The following is a 17,640-nucleotide window of genomic DNA, read 5'->3' as shown; positions in this document are numbered from 1 at the left end:
TCACATTTTGTTATTGACATTGCTGAATGACTGAATGGCACTTCCCCAGGTGATGGTTGGCTTGTCGTGGTCCGTATGAGTGAAAATAGGGACTTTTTTTTCCCTCCAATCACCTTGTATGATACGCCTCCAAAATAATTGCCCACGTCCTTTTAAAATATTTGTCAGAAAACAGGAACAACTGAACCACATTCTCATTATATTAATTCATATTTTTATTTCAGCGTGTAACTGAATGATCTGTTAAACTAAGAATGTAGCTAATTTTAGCAGAAGTGGTCAAAGATGTTTAAAGCAAATAATATATTTTTTGTCAAAATATGACTTGGGGCATTATTTTAAAACACTCACTGCCAGACATTTTTACTGAAGCAATCCCCTTCGCTCCCGCCTGTTTTACTGGATATTGACTGTTTTTGCAAGGCCCACAGAATATTGTGTTCCATTGCTATAAAAACATGGAACCTACCAAAAGAAAGATTAGAGTCTCTTTTTTTATCAGGAAAAAAATAATATTTCTATCTGTTTCCGTTTTGCAGCAATTAGCTAAGAATATAGCTAAGTTTCATCATTATTCACAAATCTGTTTCGAACTGTGGGTAAATCCGCTTGTTTTCAACATGGCCCAAGTTGATCTCTTATACTCTGCTGCCACCTGCTGGCCGTTTTTGTAAGTATTACTATTGCTTCACTCGTTCATTGAAGTTTAGAGGCTGCATCAAAGCCTTCTGTATGCGCTAGCATAAAAACGTATAAATACGTCTTTGGGACACTTGAAACATTTAAAATAAAACTTATTTATATGTTTTTGGGAGCAAATGAGTTAAGAGGCTGGCAATATGAAATACATTATATATATATATATATATATATATATATATATATATATATAGGTTCACAGTGAGACATTTCAGTGAGTATATTTGTTGGTCACTCCTGAAGTTCAAACAACGCACATCACCAGAAGCTTCATCTTTTGAATCCCCACCCCCTCTTACACATCTCACATATTTCCGTTAACACATTATTTATGCATCAAAACAACACGAAAAACTATTTATTTTACAATACATCTTGTTTTTTAAAATATATTTTCCCCCCATATCTAATAATTTTTCTAATCGCCGTTATCACCCTTATTATCATCATTGTGTCTTTATTTTTTTTATCATTTGCTAACTGACATTCAAGCCTATACTTCAATTTCTTCTACTTGAACTATTTCTACACTATTCTTTTTAAACTAATATTCAGATCTATTCTTATCCATAGTAATGTATTTATTCCGCTTTAAAAAGAATAATAAATCGAGAGATGCTTCTATAGTATTTCAATTCTTCTGTTAATGCATTTAATCATTTCGTGTGAAATAAGCATCAAGGCAGGACAGTAATATCAAACCCTAACCTCCAAATACTCTCTCTTGTCTTTGCTCTCTTTTTGTTCTTTCTCTTCTTCAGTGAGAATTAAATGTGGTGAGCTGGTGAAGAAAATTGCCATCTACAAAAACCGACTTGCCATCCAGCTGCCCGAGAAGATAATCATCTACGAGCTTTTCTCTGACGACTCTTCGGACATGCGCTATCGCATCAAAGAGAAAATCTGCAAGAAGTTTGAGTGCAACTTGCTGGTGGTCTGCTCCAATCACATCGTCCTGTGTCAGGTTCGAAGGGCTACACAACTTCTTTTGTTGCTGAGTACTACTTGAATGGCCGATTTGGCTGGGAGCAAGCGTTCAGAAATTCAATGAGCCCGGAGGAGGGGGAAAAACAGCGTGGTGTGTTTCCCCAATGTTTCCGCGTGCTTTGTAAATGCTACGCAGGCCCTGTCGCAATCCTCCTTTTAACACTCCTAAACTCTAAAAAGCAAGTTGTGAGTGAAGGAAAGGGACCACATGAAGCAGATCTCAGCCTCTGTTTCTCTTCTCTGTGTGTTTGACGGACACTCTTGGGGAGGAGAAGCTGCCATAACACATAGGTTACTTCCTTTTAAATCATTCCGATTTTCCTCAATCACGCATGTTTTGCGTTTGATCCCTCGGACAGCTTTTAGACACTCCAAATGGGCTGCGCTCATATGGGACGTGGGCCTCGACGTCAAAGCACATCTTTGTTTATCTTTGCAACGTCCTGTTTGTACTCTTGTTTTAATAAAAGAGCAGTCTGGCAAGATTTGTTAGGTGTTGATGAATGCCTCCCCTAGAAAAAGATACTTAAAGGAAATAAGGCAGGTGATTTACGCACTGTGACGCGACATCAAGTGAAGCGCTTCGCGCTGATGTGTTTTACAGGAGAAGAGGCTTCAGTGTCTGTCCTTCTCCAGCGTCAAAGAAAAAGAATGGCTCATGGAGTCGCTCATTCGCTACATCAAAGTGATCGGCGGGCCGCCAGGCCGGGAAGGCCTTCTGGTGGGCTTAAAAAACGGCGCTGTGAGTATTTCCAGATCTTTGGGGGGAAAAAAGGAAGACAAATAACCAGTCAATGCAAGACTTGGATGATATGGTTGTGTAAAGGCATTTGTAACATGATCAAAAATCATGTAGCGTTCGTTGGTCTAGCAAGTGGGAATGATGAATGATTGCGAACGCACTCAAATCCCGACACCTGAATCGAGGTGACGTGATTTTTTGTGAACTTTTTAGGAACTCTCTAGGTCTACTATATAATAGTCCCCTTCTCGTGATTGGGGAGTCACAAAAAGGTTCGCAATCGTTCACTTATTTCTTACTCCCTAATCACAACAAAGTGTTTTATTTTAGGTTACACACCATTTGAAGTATCCAATCAAACCTTTGCATTTTTGACTAACTGAAATCTTGTTGCGTTGCTCGCTGTACTTGTGGCATTAATACATTGACGCTTTACTCTAAATAACAGTGGATTGTTTTTCCTGCAGATCTTAAAGATTTTTGTCGACAACCCATTTCCCATCACGCTGCTGAAGTTGTCAACATCGGTGCGATGTCTGGACATGAGCGCGTCGCGAAAAAAGCTGGCCGTGGTGGATGAGCACAATACGCTGCTGGTCTATGACATTATCAGCAAAGAACTCCTTTTTCAGGTCAGCGAGCAGAGCGCATTTGAACATTCATTTCCGTGGTGACATTGGATGTAAAAAAAAAGCCCCGTTCAAATGCAGGTTTTTGTAATTGAACAAAAATGAGACCAAGGTACTTCATTTCAGAACTTCATCATTGTTGAAGGGATGTCCAGGTCTTTTTAACGCCACTATTGACCTTTGAACAATGAGCTCTCACCGATACTGCAGACCATAGCTTGTACGTATATATGTCAAGAAAAGCCTACTAAAACAGCTGAATTTGATTTAGGGTTAGTCTGAGGCACTTTAATTCGTGGCAGGTTTGTGCTGACACAGTGAACGGGAGTTTGAATGTGATTTGGTTCATCAGTTCGCAACAGTTCTAACCTTTATTTATCCAAGTAAGGTGTTTGAGAACATTGATTCTCATTGGCAGTGTAATTATCTCAGTGGTTTATTTTTACTTGCCCTCTCAAAGCTTTATTATTGTTATTATTTTTTTATAAATCAATTGACTTGTACAGCTAATAGGTCACATTAATTGTATAAATCATTTATCATGGTCCTCTTTTCTTTGACACCACAAAAAGCGGACATTTACGCTTGTCATCCGCTGCATGTGATCATTTACAAAGGAACGTGTACCTTTTTTTTCTTTTTTCTTTCTTTCTTCAAGCTTTTCTTGTTGTTGTTGCTTTCCCTGCAGGAGCCTAATGCTAACAGTGTGGCCTGGAACACTCAGTGTGAGGTGATGCTGTGCTTCTCTGGCAACGGCTACCTGAACATCAAAGCGAGCAACTTCCCCGTACACCAGCAGAAGATGCAAGGCTTCATGGTGGGCTTTAACGGCTCCAAAATCTTCTGCCTCCACGTCTATTCGATGTCTGCCGTGGAGGTCCCACAGGTGAGGGTGCATCTCATGCAGGTAGTGTTATGCATTTATGTTCACTGATGTTTTCTGCTGCGATCTCCTGCCAGTCTGCACCCATGTACCAGTACCTGGAGAGGAAGATGTTTAAGGAGGCCCACCAAATTGCCTGTTTAGGTGTGACAGACAGCGACTGGAGGGATTTGGCCACTGAAGCTCTGGAGGGCCTTGATTTTGACATTGCCAAGAAGGCAAGTTGCTTGTTTTCAACATGAAATCTTTACATGTCACTGTCTGTGTGCAGAGCGATATAAATGTATTTGTGCTAATTATTCCTAACCGGATGAGAAAAATGAGACCCGCTGATAAAAGCAATGTGTCCATTTAGTGTTTGTTTGTGCCACATTTGTGCGTGTAGTAGCAGGCAGCATGTAAAGCCCTCCTCTGCTTTCCAGGCTTTCATTCGAATCCAAGACCTGCGCTACCTGGAGCTCATCAACAGTATTGAGGTAAAATACATAGTTTGTGCTTTAGCCAAAGTTGACAGACTGAAACAGAAAGACACCAACCGACAAGAAGGAAGCACCATTGAATTCTTTGCGACATAACGCACATGAACTTGGCAGTGAATGTAGGATTCTTCGTATCATGAATCGTATTGACATGCACTCAAAAAGTTGACTGGACTTGAAAGAGTGAGATGAAAGTGTGTGTGTGTCTCTGCAAAGGACATAAATGCGGTACATGTGATGGCTTGCGTCGTCTGGTTTGCAGGCGAGGAAGAAGAGGGGCGAGAACGACAACGACTTGTTCCTGGCCGACATCTACGCCTATCAGGGGAAATTCCATGAGGCGGCCAAGCTCTACAAGCGGGCCGGCCAGGAACCCAAAGCTTTGGGCATGTACACTGACCTGCGCATGTTCGACTACGCCAAGGTGATCAAATGAGTGCTCCTTGCAAAAGACAAACAAGAAACTGTATGTTCGCATGTGCCGTTTTGCCACCGTAAAGCTGCTCTATGTAGCAATTTGCCTAGAAATATCTTTACAGTAGCCATTTTATTTTTTATTTTTTTTATAATTTATGACTGAAACGTCTTCTAGATTAACGCCTTTAAGTGTTCACAATGGGTACTCCTGCAAACCAATAGTTTTCAGACTGGATTCGGGTTCAAATTTCCTGCCCTGTCTGGGGCTGCTCGATTATGGAAGAAATAATCATCACGATTATTTAGACAATAATTGAAATCACGATTATTATTCAAACGAGAAAATATTCAAGCATTTAAAAATATTTAGACCTATTAAAAAATTAGAAACACTATAATTATGTAATTTCCTTTTGGACCAAACATAATTTATAATAATATATATTTACGATAAATAAATAATTTATTTATTTATGTATGTTGGCATAAACTTGAAGTTGGAGTGCATCTTGTGCAATGTGCAGTAGGATGATCATTTATTTGTTGCTACAAAGCAAGAAAATGTTTACACATTTAAAAATAATAAGACCAATTAAAAAAATAGAAACGCTATAATTATGCAAGTTCCTTTTGGATGAAACAAAATTTATTAAATTAGTTATTTTAAAATTTAAAAAAGTGCAAATGTATACATTTAAACAACTCAAAAATTAGTATTAATCTTTTTTTTAAACGACTATACTGATTTTGGGGAGTGTAATATTTAAAATTGTAATAGAATTTCGATTAACTGCACAGCCCTACATCTGTCTGCGGCTGTGACGTCATGTGCGCATTGTGTACGTGAAGAAACAAGTGTGCAGTTTCATTTTTTGGCCACAGGTGGCAGTAGCAATCTGAACTTTTAACTTTTTGCATTCAGCAGCTTTAAAGCTTGTTTTATAGCCTGCCCGTCTCCTCATGAATGAGCCCGCACAAATCATGCGAACAGCACATGATAAGACGACAGCATGCTTTTACGCGTGTATTCTTTCATAACACAAAGCTATCCTCCACACTCAGAGTTGAAAATGGAGCATCTGCTTTCACATGAATTCATTGGAGGTCGGTTGGAGTTGGGGAAAAACAAATTGATGCCTTTTTTTCTCTCTCTCTCCTGTTTACTCGCATGTGAAGTCTTTGATCATCGGCGGCACGTTTATATTGGCCAAGCAGATGACGAAGGGCTGACAACTTGCTCGTGTGTCAGATTGTGTGGTGTGTGTTTGAAGTAGCTGCCGTATATTAATGCGGCCGTGCGGCCATCTGCTGCCAGGGACCGTATGTTTTAGTTACGCCGTCTCCGACTTGACCTTCACGTGTCCGTCTTGAGTGAGATAAAGCATCAGTTTGCGCATGTGTCAACAGTCACGGAAATAATTAATATTGTTTGTTGTAATGCCTGGCAGCACTAAAGTTATATTTCAATGAAAACAACAAAATAGCTGATTTCTTCATACTTGATGTTGTAACTTGTATTTCACATGCTTAAGCTTAATTCTATTCTCAGTGATTTTGGTGACTACCAAGAAAATCATAGGGAATGGCGAGATGTCCTTTAGTTGTACCAGGCATTCAAAATGAAAAAACAAACAAACAGTAAGTCACTTTCTTTGCATGTTGCAGGACTATGTCGGGCCGGCGGACCCCAAGACGTCTCGCATCCTGATGGCCAAGCAGGCCGACTGGGCCAAGTGCAGCAAGGAGCCCCAGGCAGCGGCAGAGATGTACATCTCAGCCGGAGAGAATCTTAAAGCCATCGATGTTTTGGGAGAGCATGGCTGGGCGGACATGTAGGTGTCTTTTAAGATAACATAGAGGGATTGCACAAAAGACTTTTGAGTGAGTTTGAGGTTGTTTGGGTCTCGCGAATGCCACATTCTGGCTTAGTTGGAGGCAATTCTTTTCAGTTGTTGAGTTGTGCTCCAGGATGTGCTGGAAACATGTTTTTAAACCATCAAAAGTGAATGTTCTAAAAAATGATTTCAAGGTGACCTTCAGTGCAGCATCATTATTTTCTACAAAAAACATTAATTAACCACGAATCAATGGCAGCTCATCATCAGGCTGCTGCAAACGTGGCAGGTGATCCCCTTCATTTTCCGGAGCCCTTAAATGGCGGCGCGTGTGTGCATCCCCCTGGCCTTCCCTTCCTTTCATCCCCTTCTTTGTGCTTTTCCTCCAGGCTGATCGACTTGGCTCGTAAGCTGGACAAGGCTGAACGAGAACCGCTGGCAAAATGCGCTTTCTATTTTAAGAAGCTGAAACATCACGGCTACGCCTCGGAGACTTATTCCAAGATGGGGGACTTGCAGGCCCTGGTGCAGCTACATGTGGAAACCCAGCACTGGGATGAGGTCTGCCACTTTTCTTCCCACCTGCTCGATGTGTAAATCGTCTTCAGCCCGCCGCCCACATGGCGTGGTGCTGAAAGATGGAAACACGTACACAGTGACCAACTGTGTGGTCATAGCTCTTGAAAAGCAAGCTAAATTTTAATAACATAAGCCTAATTACCTTATAAGCTGCTAAAAGCGCTCCGGAGTTCTTCATCCCGTCCACTTTGCGATCAGAAAAGCACAAAACGTTCAAGCGCACGGAAATCTTGTTGCATTCCCAATCACATTCCACAATCAGTGCATATGATGTTGCTGAGACGAGGTTTGTGGGCTCCAACAGAATTGCTCATGATTTTTTATGAGCAAGACTTTAGTATTTGACCCTCAGTGAAAAGAAGGAAGGAACAACATACAGAACATAATTGGACTCGCGGCCTTGGAACACCACATCTCCATTGTACTCATACTACTCGTATATAGTTCTCATGAGTTGATATTTACATTCATTAGTGGCTGTCGGTGCATGCAAGCATGTGCAGAGTGCATCCGTTCAAACTGTTCTAATTGAGTATGAAAATCACTCTCTTTATATTCAGCTGCTTAGTAATTGTTGCCGCCATGTTTTGACTGGAGCTGTTCTGTATGTCCACTTGTCAAATTATCATTGTTGTTGTTTTTTTTCTCAGGCCTTCTCACTGGCAGAGAAGCATCCTCAGTTTAAAAATGACGTCTTTGTGCCTTACGCTCAGTGGCTGGCTGAGAACGACCGATTCGAGGAAGCACAAAAAGGTGAGTTTGTGTCTTCCCTCATTCATTCCTTCCTTTTCCCGCTTTGTTGTACGGGAAACGGAGCCCGTTTGCGCGTCAGCGTTCACAAAGCCCAGAGAGTTTTCCCGACTTGTTCCAAAATGGTGTGCATCCGCTGGAGAACATGATCCTCTTTGCCAAAGCTGAGCAGAAGTGAACTGCGCCGTCTGGCAGCTGAGCGGCGTGTACGCATGCTTCTCATCAGCGGGCCTCTGAAGCAGCTCTGACGATGATTACCGACTGTACCCGTCGTCGTAATCAGCTCATAGATTTACAATTGCGATCTCAGCAGGCACATTTCCTTTTTGTACAAAATCTTTCTGCTCTGTGTCACCGTCAAATTCACGTGCATGCCTGAGCAGGTCTGATTGTTGAGGAGCCTGCTCATTTAGCATTTAGCTGATTTTGTGTGTTTTAGGGAGGGAAGTGAGCCAGTTTTGTTTTGACTATTGACTGTAATTGAGCCCGTGGCTCTGGTTTGTCTCCTGGCTGCAGAAAAAGTTCACATATTTGAGGGATTTTTTCACTTTTTACATTTTTATTCATACTACCGAGCCAAACAAAAGGCTCATCAATTTTAGCTATTATTTCTGCTCCTTTCCTCAATATGTGTTGTTGCAACGAGTCTATCTAATGACATTTGGATTGACGGTTGGGAGCATTGCGAGTGGGGCGAAGGTGCAAATTCATGTTTGACAATGATTGTAGGAATTCACACATTTCCTAATTTCAAGAAAGAAAAAAAAAACATTTTGACAATCAAGTTGTATTTTTTCAAGCACAAAGTTGCCATCTTTGCAAACATGTACTTGGTTCGGATAAAAAGTGGGAATCTTAAAAGAATGACGTTGATTCTCGAAGCAGAAAAAAATGCCTTTTGTTCCGCAAACTAAACTGCACTTTCAATCTGTGCGCCTTTTGTGTTTCACTGCCACGACATCTTGTTGCCGGGATGTCAGATTTATGTGATGGAGCTTTTACTTGGCCCAAAGCTACGTGAGGGGGGGGGGGAGTCATTGGCTTGGAATGTTTGTTTTATTTCTACATTTTTTTGCTAATCATTTTGGGGAGCCACAAGCCAAGGCTGGTGAAACCCCAGTTTGAGAACCGCTGTGTTGGAGGGAGTTAAACCCGTGCCGTCGGGGAGGAAAAAAAAAAAACATTGATGGAAGCACTTGATCATTGTTGTTGTAACATACGTACGCTATACCTGAGAAAGGATGGCTATACTCCATCACCTCATTCACGTCTCTCCTTACCCTGATGCTCCCATTACTATGGACTCATTAAATCACATGACATTTTTAGTTTTCCTTATACAGTATTTTTACATTTATAACCTTTTGGAATTTTTCCATGAGCCTCAAGGTAGGCAGGATAGGACGAGACAGATAAGTCTACTATCTCACTGTCTGTCTGTCAAGCTTATCTAAACTCTCTGTTGAGTATGTGTTAGTGTGTTTCTGGTGCAGCCAAGTGGTTGGGCTGTTAAATAAAAGACATCAGTATATCTGGACCCCCAGCTGTGGTTTTCCGGGCAGGATTGCTGGTGGGCTGCAGTCCATCAAGCTGCTTCTAATTACACTCTGATAGCAACACTAACAATAGCACACACGCGTTGACGCCTTTCAAGTACATTTGCCTTTTGCCAAATTCCTTTGCGCTGAGATGAGAGCGTTGCAAAACAACGCAAAAGGCTGTTTTCACTCTTAACTCATTCACTGCCGTTGACGGCTATAGACGTCAAAAATTAATTTGAACTATTTCTATTAGTTTACCATTTTTCCCACTTTTGTTAACAAGAGTATGAAAACCTAGAAAAAATTAATTTTATTGTACATTTATAACCGATATAAAATTTGTGATTAATCAAGAGTTAACTATTGAAGTCATGCAATTAATTACCATCAAAAATTTAAATCGCCTGGCACGATAAAAAAAAAGAAAAACGAAAAGATTATTAAAAATTAGCGACGTCAGGCGATTACATTTTCGCATGACTTCACTAGTTAACTCACTATTAATAATTTTTTTTAAATATCTGTTCTAAATGTACAATAAAAATAATTCTAGGTTTTCATGCTCTTGTTAACAAAAGTGAAAAAAATGTTAAACTAATAGAAATAGTTCAAATTAATTTTTGACGTTTATAGCCGTCAAATGGCAGTGAATGAGTTAAAGACGTTCCAGATGAACAAAGAAATAATGTGACAAGGTGAAATAAGCTACTTCAACGCAGCGGTACTAAATAGGCAGTAACAATCCCATCTTCCGTCGTTGACTAGCGTTTCACAAGGCCGGGCGACAGAACGAAGCTGTCAAAGTGTTGGAGCAGCTTACCCAGAATGCAGTAGTGGAGAGGAGGTTTGACGACGCCGGCTATTATTACTGGATGCTCTCCATGCAATGTCTCGACATCGCCAGAGGTGAGGCTTGCAGCGTCTGGACGCCTCCCTGCTTTCATCACGATCTGTCTAACATCTGCATTCGTATGCAACAGAAAATGAAGATCAGCGAGATGAAATGCTGAAAAAGTTTCAACATTTCCAGACGCTTGCAGAGCTCTACCATGTCTACCACCCGATTCAGCGCTACACGGTAAGAACATGCAGGACTTTGCCAGCTGCCAGGACTGGCCTGGTTTTCAGATTAGAATGACTCTCAGGAATCTGGAGGAGCTGCAGAATTGATGGTCAGCTTCCTGTAAGGCTGCAAATCCATCAGAGTTGATTTGCAACCGAGTGAACTTTTCTATTTTTGCATCTGAGTTTGACAAAATGGTGCTGTGCTTGAACTGGTCCAAAAGGGGGATCACAAAAAAAATAGAAATTACAGACATGTCTTGTCACCGTTAGTTTTTGTTTTGACACATTTGTGCTTGGCTGTGATCACATCCCGGCATTATTTTTGCTCATATTGATAACGTGAATGCCTATTTGCTTCTAGGATGAGCCCTTCAGTTCCCTCATGCCAGAGACGCTCTTCAACATCTGTCGGTTCCTGCTGAGCAACCTCCCCAAGGACAACCCACCACCAGGCATCTTTAAAGTGTATCCTTCCCTTCAACTAAACACTGGAGGCGGTCTGTCAACATCACTTTCATCCAGTGCGGCTGGAGCCTTCGGGTGATGCGGCAGTCGCGGTGCCACATGCGATCATGACAATGCTTGTACAAATATAACAATGCATTGTCCAAAGGGGCATTTTGAAAATATGTGTATTTTTGTGATTGCGATTTCCTGTTGCGTCAAGCTGCACCTTATGCCGCAACATTTCTCACTTTGTTATAAAGTGGACCCCCGCATACTTGTGGGTCGTCACCCGCAGATTCGCCTGTTGGTGGATTTGGTGGCAATATTTTTGGGGGGAGGGGGCAGGCTTTGTTTTTCTTGGAAAACTCTTACTGGTGGTTTATCAGGGTTTTTTCCCCCAATAATTTTGCTGGTTAAAGAGCAATAATATTTTGAGTTGACACTTGACCCCCACATATCGCATATTTGCATTTTTTCCCCAAGAATTTTCAATATTATTGGTTTTGTTTTTTGTCCCTAATACTAAAACTGTGCTACACATGCATGCAGGAAAGGCATTTATTTGTCTGAGCGAACCGCTGTGCAAAAGGAGGAGTGGACTTTTAAAGTTGAAGTTGCACTTTGTAACAATTTGCCCCAAAATATCTTTACAATAGCATTTTTATAGATTTTTTTTTTGAATTACCGGTAGTAGATTAGCAACTTAAATTTTCATAAAGAGAACCCCTGTAAACCTCTGACCGATTTTTTTCAGACTGGATTCGGGTTCGAATTTCCCGCCCTCTGTATTCTGAGTCCTGTGCGCATTGTGTATGTGAAAGAAAGAAAAATGCAGTCACATTTTTCGGCCACAGGTGGCAGTAGCAATTTGAAATTCAATTTTCTGCGTTCAGTAGCTTTTAGTTTAGCTCCCGCATCTCATTAACCTTTGACCTTGACCAACATTGTTGAGCGCCGCTTTTACCAGTCCATTGGCACATAAATACAAATAAGCAACACTACGCAGACCCTCAGGCGTACGCAAGCCCACAAACAAGACATTTGGATTTGGCCCATGTTGCTGGTCGTGTATGGTTGACATCTCGCCTCTTATTGTTTTTTTAGTTTTTTTAATTCCTTGACCTCCTTTCAAGTAACACCTTGTACGCTTTGGCCAAGCAAAGTCGAAAACTGGGCGCCTATAAGTTAGCCAGACTTTGTTACGAGAAGCTCCAGAAGCTGTACATTCCGTCTCGTTTTCAGGAGTGCATAGAACTGGACAGCCTCACCATCCGGGCCAAACCGTTCCACGACAGCGAGGTTTGTTCTATAGCACTTCATTCATCTTCTGTTCACGTGGCTTGAATCAGCATTCAAGCCGTTTTTTGCTCACGTTGTGACACATGTTTGCTTTTGTTTCCCTTCCGCCTGTGGTAAAAAGGAACTGACGGAAGCCTTGATGTGCTACCGCTGCTCCAACAAGCCGCTGTTGAACAACCAGGGGACGGCGTGCCTCAATTGCAAGCAGCCTTTCATTTATTCAGCCTCGTCGTACGGTGAGTGCAGCGCAAAACTGTAGACAACACACGCACACACATACACACAGCACCTCTAGCTCTTAATGGTACGTCAGCGGCAAATTGGAGCCGTGGGAGGGTGGGGGGTTGTCTCATTCATTTGTGGCTTGGAAATGTGGCAAATGTTTGAAAGTCAAAGCCTGATCTCACGAGATGACGACCGAACAAAGACTTGTGATTGTATTTGGACATTTCGCCAAAAGAATTGACTGACTTTGTGAAAACAGCCTTCAAACAAAGAAGTCTTTCTTAGTTCACTAAATTGCCCCAAAAGTGACTCCTCGGATTAGCAAACATTTCTCATAATGTGTGTAGATTTCCCAAAGATAAAAAGGCCCAAGAAGGCAGTCAGAATGGGAAGCTGCATTGCAAAATAGGTTGGTGCTTACATTGCTATAAATGACTGAATATCAAAAGGATTCCTCCAAATCAGTTCAATGTAATTATTCAAAAAGTCCACATATCGCATGTACTTTTCAGGATTGTTCAGTACTTTTGGTGAGAGCCTGCCAATTATAACATATTGTTAATAAATCAGCATTGTTCCCAGGGCCCAAAAATAAAATCTCCATTTTTACAGACATTCAGGACGATTACGATTTTAATCTAATAAACCCAACCAACATTTATTTAAATGTTTCATTTATTCAAAAATAATTAATGTGCAAAATATTCAGACAAAAAATGTATACTGATTCTAAATTAGTTTTGACATAAACTTAACATTCATAGTTTTTTCTTAAATGCCACAATGAAGTAGTTGGTAGCTACTGTAAACATGTCTTGAATGTGTAAAGCACCCATCCAGCATTCTGCCACAAAAACATTTGAATGTAACACAACATAAGAACAACAGCTTTTAATAAGCCAAAAGACAAAATTCGATTTCACGATTTAGAAAATTTTCTGCGATTTTTAAAATGATAATGTATCGAATTCGATGTATTGCCCAACCCCAGGTAAATGTATAAAAATTTTGGGGGTGCTTTGAGTTTGTCGCTCTGCTCCTGCATCCCCCCCCCACACACACACACACATACACACTTCTCTTTCACACTCACTTGGCTATGAGAAAAGGAGAGAAGAACTGCTACGTTTTTTTTTTAACTCTATGGCAAGCTGTGCAATATAACAGGCTACATTCACACTACATGGAATGATGCCCAATTAAAAAAAAAATCTTAAATCCCATTTTTTAATGTACAGGGCACATTGAGGAGTGCATTGTAGTTTTTCTCACACACGATTTAGAGAGCTCGTTACAGCCTTGTTACCCTTTCATGCACACATTCTGATAACCTGCATTAAGATTAAGGATTTTCTTTCTGTCGCTCCGTTCCTTGTTGTCCAACAGTAAGTTGCGCAAGAATGTCAACGTTGAGCTGTAAAAGTCGCAGCGCATCTTCGGTTCCTCTTGAAGCCGAACATGGCTGACGGTTGTGATCGGGGATTTGTAACCTAACGAGCGTTTGTGTGCGCAGAGGTGCTGCCGCTGGTGCAGTTCTACTTGGAGGAAGGCGTCAGCGACGAGGAGGCCGTGTCTCTTATCGACCTGGAAGTTCCTCACACGGAGCCGACGGATGCGCACTGGCAGCATATGGACAACGGTACCTGAACTATTCCTAACCCTTTATTCCGGCAGCGCTGGGTTCTGTCACTTGTATGAGGCGCCGTGGTCGGCCGTGGCCTGGATTGTGCCTCGCTAGTTAAGCTGTCGCCGCTAAGTCATCTTAGCTGTGGAGCTAATAGGGTTAGCGTGTCTCATCTTAATGACACTAACCCGAGCGGCGAGATTAACCTGCATTAGCGGCAGACGCTCAAGGGCACCGAGCCACTCTCTTGTTGCCAATGACACAAACAACTGATGTGGCATTTTCAACATTTAAGCTCTTTAAGTGGAGCACGCTGGGATTTGACAATGTACGGGTAATTACAAGCAAATATGTTAGAAGACAGACAGGATGAAATGTACCAAGCATCAAGAGTTTGGGGGGATTTTTATTTCAGACATTTCCCAAAAATACGGAATTAGCATGTTATGTTTTTATGCGTAAGTGCCTTCATTTTCCCAGGCTCAAAATGATTGGAATAACCTGTTTGTGAATCCTAACCATAATTCGACATGTACGGCCTGTTGTATCGTTAGTTAATAATAATTAATCTAAAGTAATTTCATAGTGATTATAAAAAGTGTTTTGAAGTTAAAAGTATGTATTAAAATTTTGCTTAAAATCGATGTGCATTAAAATGTATCTACCACTAGGTGGCGGTAGCATTTGCTATTGGACGTTGCTGTGCATTCAAGACGGACATGAAGAAAAAGATGCACTTGTTGCGTATATATTTAGAAGAGTGAAGAAGAATAGAGATCGGTAGAGAAAGACGTTAATGACTTATAGTTGTATTTTTTTTTTGGGGGTGCAAGTTGGAGTAAAGAAAACAAAGAAAAGACAACTCGAAACTCCCGTCCATTTTTTGTAGTACAGAATCTTATAATTATCCCCCACACTGCCTTCACTTTTGTCTTTAGGAACACAAAATCATGGCACACATTTCTTGGCCACTAAAAAGTCAAAAAACTTCACCCAAAACTCTTTTTGTTTTTTTAAAAAGAAAAATCTCGACTTAAAATATATATATTTTTTTTAAGTGAACTGTTTCAAACATACACATCTGTATCAAAGACAGATATATATACAACATTATGGCTTTTGTTATAGCACAAAATTCTGAGGAACCGGTATACAATGAAAATAAAATACACAATATAAAAAAAACAATTAAAAAAAAAGGCTAGGGCTTTTCACATAACATGTATTTGTCAATTATACAAATAAGTTTAATAGCATTCCTATTTTACCTCAGCTTAAGGCTTTTCTAAAAAGAAACAAACTCGTGAAAATAGCAGAATATAGATTTACATTTGTGTAATTTTTTTCCCTCCAGGATAAGAATAGCGTTAACCAGATAGTCATCAATACCATCTCTCGAAACAATACCAAAAGATCCATCTTCTTGAGAAAATTCTCTTAATTGGAAAACTTTCTGATGAAGCCCGTCATGTATATCAATCCACAATGTCTGTGACCTCATTTCACCCAAAACTCTTAGTGTTTGCTTTCAAGACCCTGAAAATGGCCCAAATGCTAAACGTCAAGCTCTTGCTAAATGCTAACCATCCAATCACATTTTGATTGTTCCATTTCCACGTGCGCTTCAACGTGTAACGCGCATTTCAGATACGCAGGTGTTAAAGATGGATGACGAGTTGGATGATGCGGAGGAAGACCCGTTCACACCCAAAATGGTCTTTGAGGTAAGAAAGGAGAGAGCAGCTGGCGAGGTGAAGGCACGAGCGAGGCGTATGACTGAGGGCGCACGTGCGCCCGCGTGTTTCCTCCCAACAGCAGGGCGGCTCGCACTTTGTCCCCGTCAAGGTGAATCGCTCGGTGCTGCGCTCCATGAGCCGGAGGGACGTCCTGATCAAGCGCTGGCCGGCGCCGCTCAAGTGGGAGTACTTCCGCTCGCTGCTTCCCGACGTCAGCATCACCATGTGTCCCACCTGCTTCAAGGTACGTGCTTTGTACAGACTTTTTTCAAGTGTTGGGGAGAACAAGATTTGAATGTAGCCTTTACTTCACAAACTTTTGTCCTGCTCGTTAGAGAAGAAAAAGAAAAAAAAAATCACTGGATACGCTAGCTAACAAGTAACGCTTCTTTGCTAACGATGTGAACTGATGAATGCTAAATGTGCTAATGCTAACAACTAGAACTAGAATAATGTACACCATACTGGTTTATTTGTTTTTTAAATTTGTAAGGTTTTTAAATGGCACAAGGCACAGCATATTTGTGACAAATAATTTTGTAGCTGACAACGTCAAAGAATTCTATGAATGGAGAATATCTTGCTTTTCCAAATGTGTTGCGTAATGGTGGTTTCCGTTCTTCCATGTTGCTACTAGGGGTGTGCCCAAAAAAATAAATTCTCATAAGAATCGCAATTCTCATTTAGTACGATTCAGAATCGATGTAAAATGTCCCAAAATCGATTTTATTTAAATTATTTTTCACTGTCTTGCCTTTATTTGGAGCTTTGTTCATGTTGTACCCAATTTGTCCACTTAGGGGCAGTGTGGTTCCACGCCGTCCAATACACTGTTAAGTTGTAGCCACATTAGACAGTAGAAAGAAAAAGTCACGATCAAGTTGTTCTAATAAAAGTTGGTTTTTTTTGCAGTGTGAAGCCGTTCTTTTGAGTGATAAAAGCGCCGCGAGTAGCGCGCTAATTAGCATTAGCGAGTCAGACTGGAGTAGATCATTACAATTCCTTGCACATCTATAAATTGAAGCAAAAATCATTGTCAATTAAATCATTTTGAATCAAAAATCGTTCTTAATCGATTCTGAATCGAATCGCAGACCCCAAAATCGGAATCCAATCGAATCATGAGACATTCAAAGATTCCCACCCCTAGTTGCTACATGTCTATGTCAATCTCAAGAGTGGCTTACTTAATTTCTTAGTTTTATTTTTGTATTGCTTACGATTGTTTCCCCCAATGACGGAGAGTGTTCATGTGCTTTTGTTTCTCATCAGATGTTCCACAGCGAAGATTATGAGCTTCTGCTGCTTCAGCACAACTGCTGCCCGTTCTGTCGGCGACCCATCGATGAAGGAAACTGATGGGACGATATCAGCCATTGCACTCAACGTCGCCGCTGCGCTGTGGCCAGATACGTATTTGGCGTACACGCCTTCACGTTCGCAAAAGGACGGCGGCTGTCCATTTCTCCCGAGTTGCACATTTCCATCACTGCAGTGGCACTTTCAAGGGAGTGTAAAAATTCATGTCGTCGTACATTTTGTTGTTTTTACTCATCACATTTTTTCAACATAGACTTGCATTTCGCACAACTGTATTCTAGAGCTGTAGCATATGTTTTATAAAATTATAGCACGTCAACAGTTTTTTTAAGGCATGAGAACATATTTTTATACTCGTATCAATAAACAACAATTTGCAAAGA

General features: G+C 40.9%; 1 protein-coding gene across 1 annotated transcript in view; it reads left to right on the top strand.

The window, feature by feature from the left end:
* The window catches only part of ift122 (intraflagellar transport 122 homolog (Chlamydomonas)), a 23,334-nt gene extending 5,694 nt beyond the window's left edge, over window positions 1–17,640 (top strand). Inside the window, exons 11-29 of the mRNA XM_086068347.1 lie at window positions 1,461–1,663; window positions 2,291–2,428; window positions 2,896–3,060; window positions 3,746–3,943; window positions 4,018–4,158; window positions 4,363–4,416; window positions 4,682–4,843; window positions 6,502–6,668; window positions 7,061–7,232; window positions 7,901–8,003; window positions 10,307–10,447; window positions 10,522–10,619; window positions 10,968–11,071; window positions 12,187–12,352; window positions 12,474–12,588; window positions 14,091–14,216; window positions 15,849–15,925; window positions 16,017–16,181; window positions 17,210–17,640. Of these exons, the coding sequence (XP_085924473.1) occupies window positions 1,461–1,663; window positions 2,291–2,428; window positions 2,896–3,060; window positions 3,746–3,943; window positions 4,018–4,158; window positions 4,363–4,416; window positions 4,682–4,843; window positions 6,502–6,668; window positions 7,061–7,232; window positions 7,901–8,003; window positions 10,307–10,447; window positions 10,522–10,619; window positions 10,968–11,071; window positions 12,187–12,352; window positions 12,474–12,588; window positions 14,091–14,216; window positions 15,849–15,925; window positions 16,017–16,181; window positions 17,210–17,296 (2,582 nt within the window). The 3' untranslated portion in view covers window positions 17,297–17,640. The remainder of the gene's footprint in view (window positions 1–1,460; window positions 1,664–2,290; window positions 2,429–2,895; window positions 3,061–3,745; window positions 3,944–4,017; window positions 4,159–4,362; window positions 4,417–4,681; window positions 4,844–6,501; window positions 6,669–7,060; window positions 7,233–7,900; window positions 8,004–10,306; window positions 10,448–10,521; window positions 10,620–10,967; window positions 11,072–12,186; window positions 12,353–12,473; window positions 12,589–14,090; window positions 14,217–15,848; window positions 15,926–16,016; window positions 16,182–17,209) is intronic.

This window comes from Leptonotus elevatus, chromosome 2, assembly GCF_054856555.1.
Source record: "Leptonotus elevatus isolate MCC_2025b chromosome 2, RoL_Lele_1.0, whole genome shotgun sequence".
Classification (NCBI taxonomy): domain Eukaryota; kingdom Metazoa; phylum Chordata; class Actinopteri; order Syngnathiformes; family Syngnathidae; genus Leptonotus; species Leptonotus elevatus.
Note: the sequence above shows the minus strand (reverse complement) of the source record. Positions and strands in the feature narration are given on the sequence as shown.